This window comes from Sorghum bicolor, chromosome 10, assembly GCF_000003195.3.
Source record: "Sorghum bicolor cultivar BTx623 chromosome 10, Sorghum_bicolor_NCBIv3, whole genome shotgun sequence".
Taxonomy (NCBI): Eukaryota; Viridiplantae; Streptophyta; class Magnoliopsida; order Poales; family Poaceae; genus Sorghum; species Sorghum bicolor.
In genome coordinates, this window is record NC_012879.2 from 51,505,562 (window position 1) to 51,530,802 (window position 25,241).

At 43.5% G+C, this 25,241-nt stretch overlaps 1 protein-coding gene across 1 annotated transcript; it reads right to left on the reverse strand.

Moving 5' to 3' along the window:
- Positions 7,312-11,713, reverse strand: LOC8079326 (probable LRR receptor-like serine/threonine-protein kinase At1g34110). The gene is made up of 2 exons (XM_002438573.2): positions 8,444-11,713; positions 7,312-7,989 (listed from the first exon to the last, which is right to left on the reverse strand). The coding sequence occupies exons 1-2, from the start codon at positions 11,283-11,285 to the stop codon at positions 7,601-7,603; spliced, it is 3,231 nt and encodes a 1,076-aa protein (XP_002438618.1). The 5' UTR covers positions 11,286-11,713; the 3' UTR covers positions 7,312-7,600.

Consider the following 25,241-nt stretch of genomic DNA (forward strand, 5'->3'; position numbering starts at 1 on the left):
TTCTTAAAAAAAAAGTGTCACAAATCATAACGCAAACACATAATTAATTCAGCAATTTGTTTGTTATATCTCTAGTGGACCTCGTCTGGGCCCAACGCCCCAACCCTATTCACCGCTTCTAGCCCTTTATTCGGCCCAAATTGGGAAGTAAACAAGGCCCAAATTGGGCTATGCCCTTTGTCCGGACTCTCTTTTTTTCCCCACACGCGTGTGGCCCGTGTTATAAAACATATTGCCAGCGGTTGGGATCTTTCTCTCTCCGTCTCTCATGATCAACATAGTAGATGAAAGTAGAAGAACAAATAGACACAAGATAGGAAGACTATTCTTTATTCCTCTGAATATTGGTGATTACAACATAGAGCTCCCACATATATATAGTCCTGCCAAGGCCTAAGAGTTTTGGTAAGAGCCCACATACAAACGGACTAGGATTAGGATTCCTCCTTCTCCTTTCCTTCTAGGATCAAGTCCGTATGTTTTACAACACTCCCCCTTGGGCGATTACCACGATATGCACATGCCTCATTAAAAACTCCATCCGAAAACCCAATGGGAAAAAACGGTTATTGGAGAAAAGAGTACATCACATTCGTTAATTGTATTGCACATGTTGTCTCGTTAAAAACCTTGTGTGAGAAACCTTCAAGTAAAAACTCACATAGGAAAAAAGAGTACAACATTTAACCTTCGTGGTTATATATTCTTCACGATACCATATTCTTCATAAATAGATATTTATCTTCATGATCTATGCATAAACTTCAATGTTTTAGCAAATATGATCTACTAGATCTTTGTAATGCTAGTGGTTTTACCTTCAAGGTAAATACAATGAAAATATGCTCCCCCTCATAATGCCAAACTTGGAACTTTATTGTTCAAAATCACACTATTCACAAATGTGTGCTTAATTAATGGTATGCAGTATCACAATACTATATCTTCCAAAAGTTGGCATATAATTCTTCTATGAATTATATGGGTATAAACAAGAGCAATATGCTTCACGTAAAAACGATCACTTATTATTTGTGCAAAACAAATAAAAAATTATCTTCAGGGTAATGAATCCTTTTAGAGGATTATGGGGTAAATAATTACAATATTCAATATCTTCTAGATAGTGCACCAAACTTATAATTCTTGTTTAGTAGATTTTAAATTATATATTCTATAAATCTTCGGGATTTTGATTATACCACTAAACAGTAAATCCAGTCTTGCATTTGGCATTTAAGGGATAATTCAATTACCAAAATCACCATTATTATTATACCTTCTATGATATTTAGAGGATATCAAAACTTTATTGCTAGCTTTACAATATACACTTTCTGAGTGTTTGTATGATATCTTCATGATATTTAGAATTCCTCATTTTATTTCTTCTCGGGTCTATATTCACTTCAGGGATTAATGGTGTTTTTCAAGAATCGACTGGTAAATCCTTCAAGGATGTTCTCAATTTTATTGAATAATATTTCTATTATATGAGAAACATTCTCTACTACACGATATGTGATATACACAATGAGATAGTGTTATTCACTATAAAGTCATTCAATGACTATTCCTTCTAGGACATGCTCTTCTTGAGACTTCAATATTCATTCAGGAATATATTATTCCACCTTAGATTTTTTAATACTTAGTATGAGATTTAATTTCCATATGTTGCGATTTCTGTTCTTCAGAAACTATATGGATTTTCAGGATCCACTTTACTAACTGCATATTTCATATTTATTTATTTCATTTGCCAGAGATATTGCAGAACATTTAATTCTTCTTAGTAGGAGATTCAACCTCAATTGCTTCCTTCGTTGACCCGATATAATCGCTTCAAGCGACTTTGCCATGGACTTTGTTTTCCGGATCCGGGTTCTCATAAGAGAAACATTTGCAATTATAGAGGTAGCATTGTCGACAACTATTATTTTCTCCCAATACTCTCACAATGTGAGATTATCGTATCTCTTTGTCATTTTCTAAACAAGAGAGATAATTTATTGTTCTGCATACCCAACACTATGATGTGCGTGCTTATTGTGTTGGATTTCATCTTCATGATGATCCTCTTGATGAGGTGCCTAACCTTCTTCGTGAGGTGTTCTCTTCATGAGAATGGAGGAGTTTATTCTTATTTTATTTAACAAGTATACACTAAACTAGAATCCATAGGCGTCCCGTGGATTTTAGCTTTATAGTATACAAATTCAGTTTACTACTAGTAAACACAACTTCTGCTTTATAACTTCAAGTTACTCCTCTCATTTTTTTAAAAATATCTGGCATATTCTCTGCTTCATGCTTCACAAGAGCATTAGTCAAACTATTGTTTGATTTAGTGCGTGATACTATTCCCGCTTCAAACTTCAAGGAATATTTTCTCTTAAGATCATTTTCCTTTTATGGAAATAATATTTGGCATTCAACATAGGCTTTCTCTCACCCTAATGCCAATATTAGATCTTTAATAGCATACTTCAAAAGAAATCCCCTATGATGGGCTTAAAATAATTCAAATTCATGTATCTCCAACTACAAGTGGAGGCCCATTCATATATGCTATGAAAAAAAATTTATATTAAATATTCACGCACATATTTAAATATGGGGGTTATTATACATTATATGCAGTGAGCTAGAATTCATAAAGTGCACTTAAGAATGTTCAGCATTCCTACGAAATCAAGGATGTTCTCCCCCTGATTTGCACATATCATAGTTTATAGAACTATTTTATTATCTAGCTTCTTTATTCTTTATCCTAAAAATTTGATCCAAGTACTCATACATAAAAAAATGGACCATACAGTTCAAATGTATAAAATACGCAACATTCAAATTTACATGGAATTTCTTCAAGAATTTTCTAATTGCCATTAATGCAATATCCTCAAATGCCTTTTCTTAATAAATCCCAAATCGTTTAAGTATGTTATCCACCATCTTAATTCCACAATAATTCATCCCTTCAAATTGGGTTACTTCTCCATTTAGCTAATTTTAGATTAACTCACTCCCCCTGATCTTAAGCCGCTTGGCCATAGACCAAAATATTGCTTATGTATGCAACACATGAAAAGCAAAATATTTCTTAGTTCAACGAAAACTATATAGATATAGCGTACTAGCTAGCCAACCTAATTATGGGAAGAGTATAAAGTAGCTACTAGCTACATATTTAGCTTCTTCTATGCTAATATCCATGCAGGAGTGGAGATACTTGTAGCTCGACAGGAGCACTACATAGTAATACACATTCAAGTGTAATGTGGAATGTTGGTATTCAATCCAACATAACAGATAACAACGAAATGCAAAGCTACAGGCTTACATGCATTTAGTGCAATGTAGAGAAAATTAACATAGTCAGAAAAGTTACGACTAGAACTTCAAGTCCTTATACATGCACTTAAAGATAGATTTAGGAAGGCTATGCCTACTAAATATATATTATCCACATTTTCTTATGCCTTTACTTGAAATTCCTCCCCCTTTTCATGTCATAATTACTTTAAGTAGTAATATGCTTCATGCATCATCTATGATTAATCTTTTCAAATATTCCATAGAATTTAATCATACTTCTAGTATTCAATAGTTGTGACATGAAATACACATGTCGCGTGTACTATTCAATGTATAGCAACATATTTGGGGTAGGACATAAACTTCTAGTTTTTTTTGAGCTGAAGTATTGAATACTTAGTTTATGGATTATACAATTTCTTGGCTAAATTGATCCTTATGAGATTAGTTCATAAGCCAGTATAGTCCAATCATTCATGTGCTTCTAGAAAATTCAATCTCTCTTCTACCTATATGGTAGTATTGCACAAAGAACGATAACCTTCATGGTTAATAAGGCTTCTTTGTGGATAAAAATAATGCAAAACTTATTTACATAGGCAAAATAAGCAATTGTTTATATATGAAACATATTATTCTAATTCATTCCATGTAAGATTGACACATATTACTGCAAGTAAGAATTGCAACTAAGAATATTAATGCTTGATATTAGTCTTCAAGCTAATAAAATAACCATTAACTCTTCTATGAGTTTATAAAATCCACTTAATTCAACGGGAATTAAAACTTAAAGCACTGCCACCACTAATACTTCAGGATAGTAAAAGACAAAATAAGTCTATAAGCACATGATTTAAGTTCTTCTTCAAGAAAACCTTAAATATTCTAATTTTTATCCATTCTTACATGTCTTAGCTTCTATGCTTGACATTTAGCAGCTTCATGCATGCTTTATTTCATAGTAGTGATATATAACAATGATCCTTCTAGGAGTGCAACATATGCAAGTCATATATCCTGGTTCATATAGTTGTCTAAAAATTCTAACTCAACTTCTATTTGAGTAATTTCTGATAATAAATTTAAATACTTCATGTATTATATTGCTCTTGGATATTCTATATACAAGAGAAATTGCTTCAAGAATATTCACCAACAAAATCTTTATTTACCATCATGTCTTCTATGACATTTAATACAAAGCTTCAGGCCATTGTATTTGTTTGTAGAGCAGCATATATATCTCGTAGTTCAAATACTTCTAAAATTTCTCATGCATTGAGTACCACATGACCTTTGAGATTTATTATGGCCAAATACTCATTCTTGAGAGTAATACTAGGAAATATATATCCTAAATGCACTACACTTCAATGGTAGCGAAATATCCTACATGGATTTAATAATGACCATAGCAACATTTACTATTCAAAGTAATTCCAGAATATTTCTTCTTTCAAGACATGCATATACTAACATAAATTGGACAATGTGCATATAAGTTTACTACATGTAAACTAATAGCAAGCTAAAAAAAAGTAGTGGACGGTTATTCAAAATATTCTTAGAAGCATCCTAGCATTTTTAAGGATTATGGTATATACAATTTTTCAGAATCAGAATTAATACCAACCGTTCATTCATCCCGAAAATTTATTATGCTAGGAAAACAATATAAGCTTGTCAAAGGTGATAAATCTAAGGTCTGCAGGATTTAAAGAGCTTATATTTCATACCATGTTTTTAATGTAATCATTCACGATTTATTCTTACAATTACATGGTATATAATTCACAATGTGTGATAAATAAATAAATGCATTCATAAAAAAATATCAATACATTACACACACACATATATATATATATATATATATATACAATAAAAAATGTAAATTGTATATATAAATAATACTATTTTACTGTCTAAATGCATATATTTTTCTTCTGGAAATACCAATTTTTCTTAGGGCTATTTGTAACATATATGCACCTTAACAGACGGACTGCATGCCTTGTATTTCTGAAAATTCATAGCATATGGGGATTAAAAGGTGTAATGCTTTGAAGGAGTCAAGTTCCTTAAGAGAATTGCAGATCTCGTCGGATCCCATCAACTTCTAAGTTGATGCAACACAGATTCATTCTAATAATCTTCGTTCTCGATTCGGTGCTTGTATGTCGTCGAGACAACAAGTATGCTAATACATGTCATCGACTATTCTGTAAAGCCTCACATACAGATTCGAAGACAAGAACTATAAGATCCCTTCATAACATGACTCAACTGCAAGTTGATTTGCCTTGATGGTGTCATGCATGCTGATGAGTGCGGATCGATGATGACGAGCGACGGTTTGCTATGACTTCGACTGGCCACCAGGCTTCTAGCCAATTCATGTGTGACCAATAGCAACACGTGATACCTTCTAAGCCCCGAGAAAAATATCGATAATATGTGCATATATGAAAAATTTATATTCTATTCATAAACAGCTTCATGCTGGTGTCCCTGTTGGCCCTCACGTTGCAATCAAAAAGAAAAAGATGCTTACGTGTTCCCATAGCCAAATTATCGTATTTTAGATTGAAAAGCAAAAACACAAATAATTCTATACTTTGTGTGATGCTAATTCAATCTAACAATTAATCATACCTTGTAAAGGATGCCAATTTGATCTACGTCACATACCGCGTAGGGTAGTGATTAGTAGATACATACCGCATAGGGTGTTTGGCACTGTCGTAGATCTGTCTGCTTCACAGCGACGATGTATGGCGATGTAGTGTAGATCGGTAGTAGATCCGTTCCGCTAACAACGTCGGTATGTCAACGTCGTCGAAGTAGTCACGTTCGGGACGGCGGCAGCATGAGCGTCGCGTGTCGAAGGTCGGCGGCGGCATGAGCGTCGGCGTCGAAGGTCGACGGCGTCTTCAACGGCGATGTCGACGTAGAGCTTGTCGTGCTGATAACGTGTTATAAAACATATTGCCAGCGGTTGGGATCTTTCTCTCTCCGTCTCTCATGATCAACATAGTAGATGAAAGTAGAAGAACAAATAGACACAAGATAGGGAGACTATTCTTTATTCCTCTGAATATTGGTGATTACAACATAGAGCTCCCACATATATATAGTCCTGCCAAGGTCTAAGAGTTTTGGTAAAAGCCAATATACAAACGGACTAGGATTAGAATTCCTCCTTCTCCTTTTCTTCTAGGATATATTGGCTTTTACCAAAACTCTTAGACCTTGGCAGGACTATATATATGTGGGAGCTCTATGTTGTAATCACCAATATTCAGAGGAATAAAGAATAGTCTCCCTATCTTGTGTCTATTTGTTCTTCTACTTTCATCTACTATGTTGATCATGAGAGACGGAGAGAGAAAGATCCCAACCGCTGGCAATATGTTTTATAACACGTTATCAGCACGACAAGCTCTACGTCGACATCGCCGTTGAAGACGCCGTCGACCTTCGACGCCGACGCTCATGCCGCCGCCGACCTTCGACACGCGACGCTCATGCTGCCGCCGTCCCGAACGTGACTACTTCGACGACGTTGACATACCTGTTTTACAACAGCTGCGGACGCGGTGGCGCTCCACGACTGTGGCTCTCCACGGAGCTCCAACACGAGTTTTTATTCACGCGTTGGCGTTCCACGGGCTGGCAGTTGACGGGCGGCAGCGATTACGCGCGAGCGCCTCCTCGGATTGTTTCAGTGGCTTCGCCGCCGTGTCTCCTCCGCCCCCGCTCGCCACCGTGCAGCCGCCGCCGCAGCAGCAGCAGCAGCAGGTCCCTCTACCTCCTTTCCAAGCAGAGCCTGCACCCACTTCCCTCACCAAGAACATGCCGCCGTCCAGTGGTGGCGCCAGTGGCACAGCAGCTCGTGCCGCGGCCGCCTGGGCCTGGTACCGGCCGATTGAATTTAAATTTGTGGGTAAGAAGCATATTTTGCAAGAAAATTTTTGCATCTACCAGAGATGATGCAAAGCGAAAACACGGCTAATGTATTGCAAGAAAATTTTTCATCCATCAAGTTCCCCTAAAACGGGCTACAAGACCATCCTGAAACTGTACAAGAATCGCCTAACCAAAGCTAAGCTAGCCCCTGACCCAGAATTATCAAAAACCTACTCCGCTTCCCTTCTTTTTTTTCTTCTACCTGCTGCTGCAATCTGCGCCCCCCCTACAACGAATTCTCGAGCCTCTTGCTCCACCAACGATGCGAAATCAGAGAAACCGGTCCCCAATGCCGTCAGGTTCGGTACGGTCACCCTTGCTGGCTGCCGGGCTTGATGAGCGGCTGCTGCGAGGTCTTGGCCCACTCCTCCGGCGGGGTCTTCACCTCCTTGAGCAGCGCCACCACCTCCTTCATCGTCGGCCGCTCCGCCGGCGCCGCGTTCACGCAGAAGATGGCCACGCCCAGCGTCTGCAGCATCTCCTGCACCAGCTGGTCCGGCATGCCCCGCAGCTTCGGGTCCAGGATGTTCACCGCCGGCTCGTAGCTGCCCATCTTCTTCTTGGCCCACTCCACGATGTGCAGGCTGGTCTCGCCCACCACCGGCTCGATCGCGCTCCGCCCGCTCAGGATCTCCAGCAGCACCACGCCGTAGCTGTACACGTCGCTCTTCTCCGTGATGTTGCTCGTGTACGCGTACTCTGAAATACATTACATCACAGATATATATGTGAACAATTCAGAGTCTTTTGAAAATGATCATAGAGTCATATCTGTACGATCAAGCAATGTAACATCATTATATACTGCATTAAGGAACTGTAGAAAACAGTCTCAAGTCAACAGATTCCAATCGACAAAAAGGATACTTGTGATGTGAGGAACTAGTGGTATGTACTAGTTGGATGTGGACTAACTGAGTGATCACTGTTACCAGCTTAAGCTACAAGCAACTGATGAAGAACAAGGTTAAGGTTGCTAGAAGCAACCACAGGTCAAAGATTCTCGCTTAGCAGCAGCATTACCAAAGAACTACTGACCTGTGACATTAATTCGGGTTGCTGCTCTTCTACACTACTACAGTCTAATTGCTGAAGAAATAAGAACAGTAAAATGTTGATTAATAATAATAGCAAAAAAATATTAGCTTATTACCTGGAGCAATGTATCCATAAGAACCGGCAATGCGTGACATGGCGTGATGATAATTGGGGGAGTTCATCAGCTTGGCCAGCCCAAAATCAGCCAGGTAGGCCTCATACTTGGAATCGAGCAGTATGTTATTGCACTTGACATCCCTGTGGAGTATCGCCGGAACGCAGTCGTGGTGCAGGTAAGCCAGCCCCTGCGCTGTTCCAACGGCAATCTTGTACCTCGTGTCCCAGTCCAGACTCCTGTTCTCCTTCAGGAGCTGCAGCAGGTTGCCATTGGGGATGTAGTTGTAAAGCAGGAGCTTGACAGACCTGTTAGAGCAGTACCCAAGTAGCTTCACAATGTTCCGGTGCCTGATGTGCCCCAAAATCTGAATCTCAGCCGCAAAGGCATCGATCGGCTCATCCTTGCCGGCCTTCCAGAGCTTCTTCACTGCGATGATGTCCCCGTTCGGCATCTCAGCTCTGTACACCACCCCGGAGCAACCTTTGCCGATCACGTTCTCATCCCTTAGGCATGCCAAGATGTTGTCAATGCTGAAGTTGAGCTTCTGGAACGGCGTAAACGTCCAGGGGTTGGAGAAATCATCGCCGCCAGCACCTGACAAGCTCATGGCCTTCTGGCTGGCCAGCTTCCTGCTCCTGTTGATCAGAATCCAAACCACAACAAGCAGCAGCGCGATTGACCCCAGAACGCCACAGACGAGGATCACCGTCTTGACCGTCTTCAGGGCGGACCTGCGAACCATGTCCGCTGCACAGGAGTGGCCATCGTAGGACTCACAGAGGTTGGCATTGCCAAGATAAGAGTTGGACGACAATGTCCTGAAGAACGGCGTCACTGGGATGGCGCCAGAGAAGTTGTTGTACGAGATGTTAAGGGATGTCAGGCTGGTGAGCTCACCCAGGACCGAGATGCTGCCGTAGAGGCCATTGCTCGCGAGGTTGAGTGACTGCAGCTGCGTCAAACCGGACATTTCGTCCGGCAGCTCGCCGACGAACCTGTTCGAGCTCAGGTCCAGGCTTATGCCCAGGCTCGACAGCGCGCCGATCTCCGGCGGTATTGGGCCGGAGAAGCTGTTGTTGCTCAGGTCCAGCATTGTCAGCTTCTGCAGGTTCCGAATCGACTTGGGCAATGGCCCGGACAGATTGTTGCCGCTGAGGATCAGCTTGTTAAGGTAGCTGAAGTTGCCAAAGCTCGCCGGTATCTCGCCGGTGAGCTTGTTCATGCTCAGGTCGAGCTGCTCCAGGTTCATGAGCTCCCCGAACTGCGGCGGGATGCCACCGGTGAAGCTGTTGTTGTGCACGTCCAGCAGCTCCAGCACCGTGATGTTGGCGAGCTCGGCGGGCAGCGAGCCGGTGAACCTGTTTGAGTACAGGTCCAGGAACACCAGGTTCTGCAGCTTGCCGATCTCTCTGGGTATCTCGCCGACGAGCTGGTTCTCGCCGAGCCGGAGGCGCACCAATGATACGCAGTTGGCGACGCTCGGGGGGAGCGGGCCGGAGAGCTCGTTGCCCAGGAGGAGCAGCTTGCTGAGCTTCTGCAGCGCGAACACCTCGTCGGGGATGCCGCCGGAGAAGCGGTTCTTTGACAGGTCCAGCGCGTACAGCTCGGTGCAGTTGCCCAGCGACGGCGGGATCGCGCCAGACAGCGCGTTGCCCCAGAGGAACAGCACCTGCAGCGCCTTGAGCTCTCCCAGCTGCGGCGGGATCGCGCCCGAGAAGCCGTTCTTGTCGAGCTGCAGCGCGGTGAGGCTGCTCAGGTTGCTGAGCTCCGGCGGTATGCGCCCCGTGAGCTGGTTGTCTGACAGGTGCAGCTGCTCGAGCGCGCCGAGCCGCCCGAGCGCCCCAGGCACCTCGCCGGTAAGCCGGTTGCCCGACAGGTCGAGCACCACCAATGCGGAGCAGCTGGACAGCTCCGGCGGGATCTTCCCGGAGAGGGCGTTGCCCCAGAGGAGCAGACTGGTGAGCTTCTGCAGCCGCCCGAGCTCCGGCGGTATCGGGCCGGTCAGCTTGTTCATGTGGAGGTAGAGGTTGCGCAGCTCGACGCAGCCGCCGAGCGCGGCGGGTATGGAGCCGGACACGCTGGTGTCGTACAATGCCAGCGTCTGGAGGTTGACGAGGCTGCCCAACTCCTCGGGGATGGGGCCGGACAGCGCGGTGGCGGCGGCGCCGAAGACGGTGAGGTTGGAGAGCGCGCCGAGCGAGGCCGGGATGGGTCCCGACAGCTCCGGGTTGCCGCCGACGCGGAACTGCTGGAGCGCGGCGAGCGCGCCGAGCGACGCCGGGATGGTGCCGTTGAGGAGGTTGTCCTGGACGCAGAGCACCTGGAGCGCGGAGAGGTTGGCGAGCGAGCGAGGGATGCCGCCGGTGAGGCGGTTGGAGTTGAGGAGCAGGAACTGGAGCCCCGAGAGCGCGCCGAGCTCGTCGGGGATGTCGCCCGTGAGCGCGTTGGAGGACAGGTCCAGGACGCGCAGCGCGGAGAGCGAGGCGTACGAGGGCGGGACGGTCCCGGAGATGTTGCAGGTGGAGAGGTTGAGCAGCTGCAGCGAGGAGAGCGTGGCGAGCGGCGGCGGCAGCGAGGACAGGTTGAGGAAGGTGTTGGGCAGCGAGAGCGACACCACCCGGCTCTGCGGCGAGCACGTGACCCCCTGCCACGAGCACGGCGTCGCGGCCTTGGGGTCCCACGACGGAAGCACGGGCGACGGCGCCGCGCCGGGGAGCAGCGACAGCAGCGCCTTGCCGTCCGGCGACAGCGCCGCGGCCGTCCCGACAGACAGCACCAGAAGCGCGGCGGCGGCGGCGACCACGGAGAAGAGCCGCGCCCGGCGGCGGTGGTGCGCCATTATTATCGACGAAACCGCCTCTCGATCAAGAAGGACCCGCCGCGGGAACCGGGAAAAAGGCAACGACTTACTTTTTCCCTCCAACCGAGAGCGTGGCCGCCCGGCACGGCGAGGTCACGGCATGCGATGCGCTCGGTCGCTTGCTACTGGGAAGAGCAAGAGCAAGGAGAAGCAGGACGCGATGGTCGGCGAGGCATGTGGCGAGGTTGGCTCGGTCGCTCGCTCGCTTTCAGGTTCAGCAGCTGCCGTAGTTGCTTGTGCCGCACCCAACAAGCATATGGAGGAGGCCGTGACTGGCGTTTCTCTCCAGCTCCGTCTTCCTCCTCACTTCAGTTACGCCGCCTGGCCAGCAAGGAGATGGATGGGATTATGGAGGAGTACAAATTGGTTGCTTAAACCCTTGATTTGGGCAGCGTTAAACCCCGGGCGTTTTGGTCTTATCTGCGGTTCTTGGGAGATGGAGTAGTATTTAATGGGTGGCTATGACAGGTCCTCTCAACGTAGTAGGTCCGGCTGGGCTGGCTGCAAGTGTCACTGTTGCTGAGTGAGCTTTACTTTGTTTAATTGCAGTTTTGGTCACTTGTTGCTTGGATTCGCATGTGCATCATCATTTACTATACACCCTAACTAATTTCCTCACTCCACCATACTAGGCGTTTGCATTTCCTCGTGGGTTCAGTGTTTTTCGCATTGTCTTGTGGCCTAGAAAAGCCACTTTTTCGTAACCGAAAACAGGAGTAAAAAGGCTGGATGGAGTGCTGCATTATCTGGTGCATCCGTTTCAAAACGAAAAAACATGTTCGGTAGAGCTGATCCAGATTTCAGACAGGTCAGTTTTTGCTAGATCCTTAAAATCAGGATGTTGTTGATACTCAATTTTTGTCTATTTCTTGTGACCCGTAGTTTTTCTTATAATCTAGAATTTAAAAACTAAAGGGAAAAAAAATGATTTTAAAAAATCTGAAACTGATCTATCTTGCTAGTCGCTACAGCAGCAAGCAAAATACAGCCATTAGGTCAATCTCAGTGGAGGTTTCACCATGATGTCATGCATATTTATTAGAGCGTCATGTTAGCAAAATTGCACTTTTTGCATGAAACGAAGAGGAGAGAGAAGACAGTAGTTTCACCTTGGTGAAACCCCGCGGGCGTTGTTTTTCACGCGGTGAAACGGGATGAAATCCTCACTGAGGGCTAAATCGTTTCACCATCTTGCATGTGATCCAATCATTTTACAGTAATTAAATGCTTTGCCTAGCCTAGAAAACGTCAAAGTGAAACTCATGCATTGTGTAGATTGTTTTATTATACGTTTCATTGATGTTGGAAACAGTACATTGAAACAGGTGAGTCTCAGTGGCCTTAGGGCACTCACAATGCACACTCTATCATAGAGTCTAAAGTTATTTATTATCTCGAATAATGTGGACTTAGAGTCTAAATAAGACTCAAAGTCTTATTTAGACTCTAAGTTCATATTTGCCCTTACGAAGGTAGAGATGGAAATGGTGAAGATTTATTGGGACGACAAACACGTGAAAACCGCACTAATGACAAGGTAAAACAGGAGGCTTTGTGGTGTGGGATCGTGTCCGCGATAATATCCGGCTCGAGCATACCTAGGTGGCTAGGTTACCAGCCGGCGCCGCGCCATGTGAGATCTCTCTCTCTCTCGTCCGTTCTCAACGACGGCCCACCCGTCAGCCTCCTCAGAAATTTTCCCACTGTTTCTGCTCTTTTTAGGCTTGAATGAGATGTTTGGCATCGAACTACTTTCCATCACTAGCACAGCGGCACATAGGTCTACCTGTAATTATTGGTGAACCATGTTCGATCATATCAAAACATGGAGTGCCAGCCAGCGCTGCCTTTTGGTATAGTAGTGGAGAATTATGTATAGTTTTTTTATAGTTTTTTCCTTGTTTTATTTGAACTCCTTTGGGAGTAGTAGTCCTAGTCGTAGGGCAATTGTGCGGCTCCGGGAAATAGGGGTCGTATCTGTTAAGCAGCATACAAGCAGTATTTGATGCTTGTCAGTGCAATGTGTACGAAAAAGGACACTTATTTGAAGCCAAATATTTGTCCAAAGGACCATAGCATTTGATGCCCAGATTCTCTCTCTTTTTTTTAATATCTTCAGTACCAAGAATAATCAAAAGGCAGGTCTGTTGAGCAGGAACCAGTGATTACGGAAAAAGAAAGACCACATGAAACATGATACTACTACAAATATAGAAATGAGTGGGGAAAAAAGCTTATTATCATTTGTATATTATTATAAAAATAAAAACAAAAACACTTGCATCGGCTGCGATGGGCCTTGAACTACACCGGCCCAACAGCCGGACCAAAGCCCACGGACGCCCGCCCCGCCCCACCCCACCCCACCCCATAGGGATCGCGGTGACACGCAGCCCATGCCGTCCGACCAATAACTTAAAGCGGCTCGCTCGCGCTCGCTAATCCCAAACCGTGCAAATCCCAAAACGCAAACTCCCCACCACCCCAGCTCGCAACTCTGCCCTCCAAACCCTAGGCCAGATCCACAGGCCCCAACCAGGAGCCCAGGGGCGTTTTGGTCCATTCCGACACGCCTCGGGTCAGAATCCTTGGGAAGCCCGAGAATTTGATGATATTGGGAGCCAGAGCCACTGTAGGCAAGCGAGTGTCTGCGAGCTTTGCTTGGGGCACCGTGTTTAAAGTAAAAGCGGTTAATGAGAGAGAGAAAGAAAGAGAGAGGACAGGCGAGGGCAATGCAAATGCAAGCGGCTAAGCAAGCGCCCTTCCCTAAGTTTTGGGATTCTTAAACGGCGGTTAAAATTTTAACCCCGCGCTGGCCCCGTTGGGTTTCGGTCTAAAGGCAGGGCCGGCCGGACGGTGTGGGGGATGCCTTTGGGGATTTTTATTTACTGCACCTTTTATTTTTTTATTTAGGAAAAAAATCTGTCTCCCACTGTTCTTTTTCTTGCTGTGGTCTGAGCGTGGACGCCTTTGGTTTGGATTTTTTTACCGTTCTTTGAACAGGGTAAAAAGATGGAAGGGGTTATAATTGTGGGTTGCAGGGTTGGGGTTTCCAAGGGGTTGGAGGTGGGTGGGTTTGGGGAACTGGGTTAAACAAAGTGAGGTTTGTACTTAACATGTTCGCTGCTCTCTGCTCACATGTTTCAGTTTCAGCTTTGTGTGAAAACCAGTCATGAGCACTGTTAAACTTCATCCGTAAGAAGTGCGCCCTCCCCCCCCCCCCCCCCCCTCAGCAAGGAGTGCTTGACCTGATGTTCTTAACCTAACGTAAATTTCTCCTAAGGCCTTGTTTGGATGTAGTCGAATTCGCATCAATCCACATGTGTTGGTGTGGGTTGGAGTGGAACTTGAACTAAATTCCGCCCCAATCCACTCCAACACATGTGGATTGAGGTGAATCCGACAACATCCAAACAAGACCTAAAGTGGTCCAATAGTTGAGAAAACAATGGCAAATATGCTGGACATTTTAAGTCCTTATTCATTGTTTGAAATAGAAGCTGAGTACATGTGTTTTTGTATATTCATACGACTGATGTGGCTGCCAAGCAAGATCAAACCGCTCGTAAATTGTAGGTCTTTTCTTTACACATTGACGGTCCAAAAAACACAATTTTATATTTAAATAAAAATATTTTTGAGGTTGATTATATCTATATATTTATAGAAAATAGTAATAGTATATTTATAAAAAATATTATTTTTTGAACTAAAAATCTTTTAGTCTATAAAAAGTAAAATTGTATCATTTTTCGAACGGAGGAGTATCAAATAAGTCAAGTAGTCAAATGGGATCATCGAAAATGGCAGTATGATAATTATGTTTCGCCAATCATAATAACACACTGCAGGGTGTGGCTACAAGTACTCTCAAAATAGAGCATACTACTTGATATGTGTGTGCGCCATATAAAATGGACTGAAGGTAGTACTTTGATAGGATTACTCAACAAACGGACAACGAAAAACATATCGTTAATTTGACAGGACCTGGCTCGTAGAACAGTGCGTTAAGCTGCCCTAAAAAAAATCAGTGTGTTAAGCATCTGACAAATAATATTATATTTTGAAAATGACTTTATTTAAGGTTGTTCTTATCCTTTTTTGGCTGTGCCCGCACCGGACTGTCACACAGACACAGTGGGCCGGGTTGTACTCGCAGATCCAACCCGTTTGTAGGTTAGCTATACCAGGAGTTGACTAAAATCTGCCTATGGCACAACTCTGACGCAGTGACTAATGCGGTGACTAATGCGGTGGACATAGCTTATAATGGTTTATGTTTAAAATGAAATGCAAATCATTAGTCTCATCGCCATGAATATCTTTTAGTGAGAAAAGTTATTTTTTCTAGACTTTATAATCAACTTATCGCGAGTTGGTCACTAACACCCTGGCTAAAATCTGTCTATGGCACAACTCTAATGCAAAATAAGTACGTGACACCTCTTATATTTTTATCATTGTTTCATGCAAAAGAGTTGACCCAGAGGCACTACATTTAGAGCAAAAAGGATTATAAGCTAGCCTAAAACCATATAAACAACTCATATGATACTAATTCCTTTAAAATACAATGCATGGACCACAATACACATGGGGATGAAATGTAAGCTCACAATGCAGGTTTTACTGGAGTTTCATTCACAAGGAAACACTGCAAGTTGTATTTCATAGGGATAAAACTTCTCTTTCTCCTCTTAATTTCTATGTCACCTCATCACTTTTGCGGATGTGGCATTATAATGAATGAGTATAAAATTTTCACCGAGACTAGTCTATGTATCGATTGTGTGAGCCTTGTATGTTGCATTTGGACCTTTAGAGTACTACAAAAGAATGTACAACAGAGAAGTATATTTTTTCTAATTTTTGTAGGTTTCTGTTGGAAATCAGTAAAAACGTTCAGTTAAACTTTATTTTCTACCATACGAAAATCTAGTTTGGCAGTCATAAGGAAGATTATGTACCACTCAAAAAACAATCACGACATTAGCATAATAAGAAAAGGAAGAGTCAAATAACAGGGTCATCGTCTCAAGCAAAGCATGTCAAGGATTCGGATTAGCAGATTAGAATAAAAAGAGATCCCTATCCTAAATGGCATATCTCGTATGCTGTGGAATGTGACCATGTTTATTAGATAGAGGGAATGTATAAATACGAATTTCAGGGTTTGAAGTTCTTAATAGTTATTTATCGTATAGTACTTATAATGTCTTAATACATTGTAAATGCACGCAAATCTAGTGATAAAGCATTAGTATGCCCTAAATGGCTAAATCTATATAAAATTAAACTGCATGATTGTTAGCTAAATTTGTAAAATTGACTCTCGGCCTACCGAGTACTCCCTCTGTCAAAAAAGTGTCGTTTTAGAATTTCAGACATCTTATTTGACCATTCGTTTTATTCAAATTTTTTATATAAATATTATATATTTTGTTAAGACTTATTTTATCATTAGAGATATTTTACTCATGATTAATTTATTTTATAATTTACATGAAATTTTTTAATAAGACAAACGGTCAAATATGATGTCTGAAAGTAAAAAAAGTCACTCTTCTTAGTAAGCCAGTTCGCTTGTTTTATAAGTCACGCTTTTTCTGCCAACCAATAATATTTTTTTCTTATAAAAAATTAGTGAACAATATTTTTACCATGACTTTTCAAACTAGCGAATCGATTGAGGGTGAGTATATATATGATTAGGGCCTTGTTTAGTTCACCCCAAAAAGCAAAAAGTTTTCAAGATTGTCCGTCGCATCGAATTTGCGGCACATGCATGAAGCATTAAATATAGACGAAAGCAAAAACTAATTACACAGTTTAGCTGAAAATCGCGAGACGAATCTTTTGATCCTAGTTAGTCCATAATTGAATAATATTTGTCACGAACAAACGAAAGTGCTACAGTATCGAAATCCGAAATCTTTTCGGAACTAAACAAGGCCCAGGCCAACAAGCCATTGGACAGCCTCCGGAGACATCCATGGCCCCTGCCCAACTGGAAACAAGCTGAAGATGTGGTGTGATACTTGGAGCAGGCGGCTGTCGGTGATCACTCGCCTCCAACCGGTCGGCCCTACCGCCCGTGAGACTGAGAGCCGCGCATATAAACATGTGCGCGCGGTCGTACGGCGAGCGAGATCCTCGGGAAATTCGGAGGCGCACGTGAGCAGCTGCGTGTGCCGGTCCGGTCCCGTGGGCACTGCTGCCACGCCGCAAGCCATGGGGCTCCCCTTCAGTTCAGTGTCAGAGTCAGGTTGGCACTCGTGGCTGCTGCCCAGGGAAAGAGGAGCAGCAGCGCCTCGCTCCCATGCCTGGGTGGCTGGGTGTGGGTGGTGGTGGCTCGATCGATCGGCGTCGCCGGCACGAGGTTTCATGCGGGTTTTCACTGCGGCGGCGTGGTCGCTGTCCCCCCCCGCCATCCGGTACCGGTAGGTGCGTTTTGGCTTGGATCGTGAGAACGAACCATCAAGCACTTGACTTGCTCGTGCAGCAACGAGAGGCCCAGAGCACTTGTTGGTGAGTCGTGGAGGCCGTGTTATTTGCAGAACTCCCTAGGGAGTGTTCTTTTTCTTTTAACAAAAGAAAGTAGAGATGTAAACAATCATGTGTACGTATACACAACAAATACATCCATATGATGGTACAATCGTTTTATGAACATCTTCAAGAGAATAATGTAGCACTCCCTCCATACCTAAAAAGAAAATCGCTTTGGATAAGATTTAGAACAACGTTGGGCATATATATAAGTCCTGTTAATAGCTCTAGTTCGATTCCAAAAAGTCTCTGTCTCCTATTCTCAAATGTGCAACCGATCAAAAATAAATTGTGCAAAGGTAGACATAAGTGTGCTAGGAAAAGGAGTTTCAAACAGACTTACTCCCTCCGTACTTGAATTACTTGTCGTTCTGGCCTCCTGCGAGGTTCTCGTAAAAGATGTCGCTGTGCACTCGCAGCATTAGTTTGGACGCAAATGCCCCCGTCGCTCCACCTTCTGACTTCACGACCATCAAAAAAAAGCGTGTTGGCGAGGATTCAAACCGTCGACCTCCAGCGCTGAACGTAGAGAACCAGCCACTTGAGCTATGCAACATTGCTATAAAGGTAACACCTGCAGCGTTATTTAATAGGGGCAAAGGAGAAAAAAATACCCTATAATTAATCACTCCTTGGTAAGCACAATCATGTCCTAAACGTCAACTAAATCAGGTATATATGGAGGGAGTATCATATAAGGAAACATGTCGAGAGGATTAAGGAAAAACAACAGCGTATTGTTAAAGAGTCCGCCGACTCAAGAGGGGGAGAGAGAGAGAGTCCGGCTTCCATATTCTTTTCTATTAGTATTTTGTTGTTGTTTCTCATATACCACCTCCCTCAGGTTTCCCTTAACTCTTATTCTAGCTGATCCTATTCTCCGAACAAAAAAAGTTACGTGCATGTAATACTTAATGTACAAAGAATACAACTATCTCAGACAAACTTCAGAACAGAAACAAGAAATCTAAAGCCAAAGTCCTATATTGTAAATGTAGTACATGCTCTAATTCTAAATAGATCTACACACGGAGTCGTAGTTGTCCATATTTGATACCTAATAAAGACAATTAAATACTCTTGCGTGAGGAAAAACACGTTTCATCATCGCGCAAGAAAAAGAGAGAAAAAAACAAGTTTTAATAATAGAAAAGCAATCCGTATAGAATACTATAACAAGTATTTACGAGCCTGCATAAATATCGGACGGTAGAGTAAATCAAAACTTTAAACGATTGCTTTTCCTCACGAAGACGATAATCTGCACCAAGCAACTCGCCGTTTTTTAAACAGACAACAATATATGCACCTTTGCAAAGAAGCAACTCGCCATTTTTTAAGCCAAAAAATATGCTACAATTGGTAAGGTCACCACACACAAGTAATCTAACCAGTAACCATCTCAATTTTGCCTACATAGTTCTTAGACTTTTTATATTTCTTATAATTGTTCATAGTTTTTATAAAAAAAAATATAAGTTAGCATAACTTAGATAGATTTTACTATCTAGATTTTTATAGTACCTAATAACCATGACTTAGATTTCTTTTTTTTTCGAAAATAACTTAGAATTTTTATAATCTCTATCCTATCCAAACCGGTCGAGAGCCCTAACACATGTTAGAGGTTACTCCATTCATTCCAAAATACAAGGATACAATTTTGTTCAAAGACATGCTAGAGCATTATTTTCATGTGAACTTTTGCAATCTGTTTGGATTGTATCAACAATTGGCTCTCACTACTACAATAATTTTAACTAAGGCAGGCATAAACGATTAACCGAGGATCAAAGGTCACAGTAAATATAGTATTTTCCGAGGCATTTTACTGCCCGCCTCAGTTAATCAAATAAATAAAAGAAAAAAAAGAAAAAAAATCCAGAGACAAGCTCGGACCACCAGGATTTGCCCGCCCGCCTCTCGATATGGTCGCCCACCGCCGGATCTAGCCTCCGATCGCCGGGATCCAGCTGCACGACGTTGGATCAGGATGCACGCCGTCGAGAGAGGAGAGGTGGGAGCCGCGCTGTGTCACATGGAGAACAGAGATGGGAGCTGCGCTACCGTGCCGCCCATGGTCCTGCGCCCGACCGCACCGCCTCCGCCACCACCACCACGCCCTCAGAGCCACTCTGCCACCACTAAAGCCGCCCCCCGCACACCAGCGACACTGCAACGCTAGCGGCCCGCGCCCTCGGAGCCACCCCACGTGCCACCGATGCTACACCGCCAGCGGGTCCGCTCCACTGGACCCGCCTAGCACTCATGAGAGAGAGGGAGTTGGAGAGATAGAGGGAAAGGGAGTGAGAGAGACACAAAGGGATGCAGAGGGAGAGGGAGTGTCGGCAAGAGTGGATCTGAGGGAGAGGGAAGGGAAGCGGGAGTGGGAGGGGCGTTAGGAATGGGCTAGTGAGAGAGACCTAGGGTTTCTTACATTTATATAGCGTGACCACTTACTGGCCAAGTGGGCTTTCTACTAGGCTCGACCACTATTAACCGAGGCGGGTTTTATAATTGGGCCACCTCCGAAAATGGTGGTATTTGTGGAAGCGGGCCACTTATAAAACCCATCTCGGTTAATAGATTTTTGAAGGCGGTTATTTTTAACCGTCTCCGTAAATCGATTTTGCAAGACAGTTGTTTGTAACTGCCTCGGTTAATAAAAAGCGACCGGTGGTTTAAAATCATGCCCGCCTCCGAAGGGGTTTTGAAAAGGTTACAATTTTTTTAGTAGTGTCTCAAGCCATCCGAACCTAAGTCCGAACCTATTAACCTGTTTGAATGAGGTGTGGAACGGTGTCATCTCGCACTTCGTAGTTAAAGACTGATGTTCATTCTTTTGGAATCAACTCATCATTCGCTGGAAAAACAGGAGCCACCTCGTGTGAAGCCATGATGAACCGGACAGCTTGATCCGGCAAACCAAACAGCCTATTGGAATTCTAGTCAAGTTGAGTCATATAAATGTTTAAGAAATATAAGTGACATAATAGTTGGTGAGTGTTCTTTTGGAGCGCATGTCCTCATAGACCAAAGTGCTCATAATTCAGCTATTTGTTAGCTCGTTAAATTAGCTCTAGTACATCTAAATAGGAAGGTTAATAGGTAAGCTAATTTTTTAGTGAAGTCTTTAACTAGTTGTTAACTAATTAAGTAGCCAATAATCATAGCTATTTTGAACTAATTTTTAGCCCTAACTAGTAACTTCTTTTAGATAATAAATATAAAACTTTGCCTCTCTATCTGCCTGGGATATACAGAGCCAAAAGTTACATGAGCTCTTAGGCTCAAAGCCTCAAAATAGAGGAGCAAAAACAACAAGAAATAGCGTTTAGTGACTAAAAAAGCTAGAAAGACTAAGCTTCAAAACTTTTTCATTTTCCTTGCTTTCAACTTGTCTTGATCTTGCGTAGAAGCAACTCTCCACCTCATATGTCTTCAAGCGGCACTACTACAAAAATTCTTATCTGTGGTGGGCACTTTTGGTTTTCCATGGAGGGCAGTGGCGGATCCAGAATTGGACCAAGAGGGGGGCTAAATAATACATGCTAAATTTTTTTTGCTCGCTCAATCCAGTACACTAAGGTCTTGTTTAGTTCCAATTTTTTTTACAAAATAGGAATAATAGTATTTTCGTTTGTATTTGACAAATATTGTCCGATCATGGACTAACTAGGCTCAAAAGATTCGTCTCGCAAATTACAGGTAGACTGTGTAATTAGTTATTTCTTTTATCTATATTTAGTGCTTCATGTATGTGCGCAAAATTAGATGTGATGGGAAATCTGAGAAATTTTGCAAAATATTTTGGGAACTAAACAAGACCTAACAAATATAGCTAAGATTGATAATTCAATATTGATTCAAAGTGTTCAAAAACAAAGATTCATAAAATAAGCATAGAAAAATATCAAATATATGGAATCATTTGCTAAAAAAGAAAACATGTTAAAAAATATTTGAGCCCAAGAGGGGGGCTGCAGCCACCCCAGCCCCCCTCGTGCGTCCGCCAATGATGGAGGGCAAGGGCAACCGCCATGGATGAAAGGTCACCGTTAATGGGTGATTAACCAAGGCGGTTGGCCCCTGCCCACCACGGTTAATTGGGAAAAATAAAAAAAAGCTAAGCCCAACGTTTGCCCATACGGGCCCGACATCGAGCCCAGACTTGCCGCCGTCGTCCGAGATCTGCCACCACCGGAACCGCACCTGGATGTGATGTCGCGGTAGCATCCGCACCTAGAGAAGCCGCTAGTGGAGCCCGACCAACGCTGCACCCGTCGTGCCTGGGCCACTGCCGGAGCGCGGCCGCCGCACATGTGGAGCTTGATCTCGCAGTGGTGGTGCCGGATCCGGCCGAGGAAGGAGGGGAGCACCACGACCTCCCACTGGATCTGCTCGAGGAAGGACGGATCCACGCCACCCTACCTAGCTTGCCGGCCGCGTGCAAGCCGCCTTGGGCAATCAGATGCCCGCACACAAACAAATCCACATGAATCCGTCCTCTCTTGACCAAACCCATGCGTGATTCGACCTCCGGCCGCTTGGGTCTAGCCGTGGAGAGGGAGGGGACGAGGAGCGCATCGTCGGGGGAGGGCTAGGCAGCCCGTGCCGCCGTTGGGAGGGGGCCATGGAGGGAGGGGAGGAGATCGAGAGGTGAGAAGATCGGGAGTCGAGGGGAGGGAGAGGCAGGTGTGGCTCTGAGAGAGGGATGAGGCAGTTAGCGTTTGCTGCTCATTTTGTTTATATATTGGAGCTGTGTGTGGGCTAGCAGGCTAGGCTTGATTTATCGAGGCGGTTCAATTATAATGCTCGCCCCGGTTAATGATTTACCGAGGCAGTTGTGTTAGGATGTCCGCCTCGGATAATATCTATTAATTTAGGCGGTTGTGTTATAATGTCTGTCTCGGTTAATGGATTTTTAAAAAGTGAATGCTTGGCATTAACCGAGGCGGTTGACTTTCTTGCCCGCCTCGGAGGGGGCTTTTGAAAGGTCGCGGTAAAGATTTTTTTTAGTAAAGGAATGATGTCCGTAGGTGTCATCATCGTCGAAAACTTGACTACACCTCTAGACCTCTAGCAAAGGAATGATGTCCGTAGGTGTCATCGTCGTCGGAACTTGACTACACCTCTAGCAAAGGAGTGATGTTCGTAGGTGTCATCGTCGTCTAGCACTGATAGCCTACCCGAACTAGTAACTAATCATGTCCACAATGGTTGCAGCGACATGTCAACAATTGGAGTGGGTGGTCAAGAAGGTTTTTTACCTAGGCTTATGGGTGTCAGTCTAGCTAGTGTATGGATTGCGTGTTATTAGTATGTTCGTACCTCGTAAAACTTCGTAAGGCGATGTGCATCCTCATTATGCAAAGGCTAGAAGTATTTTAAGATCTTTTTATCTACTCGATGTATTAAACTTGAATTAATGAAATTTCCTTTATCGAAAAAATGAATTAGTGGTTGGCAGCTTGGCACGACCCCTTCCTTGCATACATGCTACCAAACAACACAAGCAGTCTATCAGCATGTTTGCTTGAACTTATCGTCGAATATATCATTATTTAATAATATTTTTCTCTCATAACAAATCAATCAATAGTAATTTTAGGGTGATTGAGTCGATCGATCACAAGAGATTCCTACACCAAGTCAGCACTAGCTAAGCCCTACTACTATGCTGCTCCCCGGTGACTTGCACGACAGACTAGCGCAGCGCAACGCGGCTCACGCGTGGGGACGCGCAGTCAGGGCACTGCCAATGCTAGTAACTAGATACTATATATATAGAAACTATGGTGTTAATGGATAGTTTCTATAGAATATTTTTATATCCCATCACATTCATTCTCTCTCCATTCTTAGCCAGATTTTGTGTTGATATGGTTTCTAACTTAGATCTAGTTTCTATAATTTTTGTTCTCTCTCTTTAATAACTCTTTTACCATATCAGCAAAATACTTAGGTAGCACTACAATTAATATCTATAGAAATCACGATGGTTTGTATTTGAGTGCCCTCACATCCGCTTGGCGGCAGCCGGGCAGGGGCGCGCGCGGCTCGAGCGGCGCTAACAATAATTACCCGCGGCCCTAATCGCAAAGGCAAACAGCCATAATCTATAGGTACTCTCCTCGTGTCCCGATGTCAGTACCGCATCGACGTGGCCGCTATTTTTCTTTTAAGAAACCGATGATGGCCAATTATCTATCCAAACGGCAGCATATAGAAAAATTGTTGGCGACAGTACTTGAGGCATCATTTGGAGCAAACCGAGAACGAGAGACACCCAAGCCCTACAGACTACAGTACAGCACAGCTGCTGCAGGACGATGAGCAGTGTGTGTGTATGTGTCTATGTGACTTGTGAGAGGCATCACTGAGTGTGAGCTCGTAGCCATAGGTATTCCCTAACTGACGCCTTGTTTAGTTCACCCCAAAATCCAAAAAATTTTCAAGATTCTCAATCACATCAAATCTTGCGGCACATGCATAAAGCATTAAATATAGACGAAAACAAAAACTACACAGTTTGTCTGTAAATCACGAGACGAATCTTTTGATCCTAGTTAGTTTATAATTAGATAATATTTGTCAAATAAAAACGAAAGTGATACAGTAGCGAAATCCGAAATTTTTTCGGAACTAAACAAGGCCTGAGGTAGTACTTACGGTATAGGTTAAAAGTTTATGTCATGGGGCTCTCTAAAGAGTAAAGTCTACAATAATTAAGCTAGATTAAGCATGTATTTACTTGGCTTTTTGTGCAGCCCAGCCGCTTTGGTTGCGGTGAGAAATTGGTCTCGTTTGCAGATCGGACAGCCTACCAGTACCGCAAGTAGTTATGGATGCTACTGTGCTGTGTCTCGCCCATCATATCATCTGTGAAGGTTTTGTCCGGCCAAGCATGGAGCCCCAAAAACCCTACGTACTACTGTGGCCGCTGCCTCTGATCGTACCATCAGCGGCTTGGGATACCAAAATGTGAATCTCCTCTGCGTGTACCAATGAGATTTTTGTTCGCTGAAGTTTATGCATGGAAGTCAAAAAAAGCTACAGAGATAACGATATGTTTATTTTTTATTCTCATCGTTTTTAATTAACCGCACCGCTCCCTGTGGAGTTACACAAGTTCCTGTCTCTTGATTACGTACTAGCTAGTCCGTATTTCTGAAGGGGTGAGCGAAACTAATCAACGTTTTTATTTTTGGCTATTTTTTGTTACTTTTGTTTAGCTTCCTTTTCATATCATATACTCCCTCCATCCCAAATTGTAAGTCATTCCAAGAATCTTGGAGAGTCAAACTTTTCTAACTTTGACCAAATTTATATAATAAAATAATTATTATTATGATACCAACTAAATATCATTAGATTCTTTTT

Excerpts from the sequence above, each read along its gene's own strand:
- LOC8079326 (XM_002438573.2), bottom strand. The coding sequence starts at position 11,285 with ATGGCGCACCACCGCCGCCGGGCGCGGCTCTTCTCCGTGGTCGCCGCC. Across the intron at positions 7,990-8,443 it reads TTATGGATACATTGCTCCAG|AGTACGCGTACACGAGCAAC; the intron begins GTAATAAGCTAA and ends AATGTATTTCAG.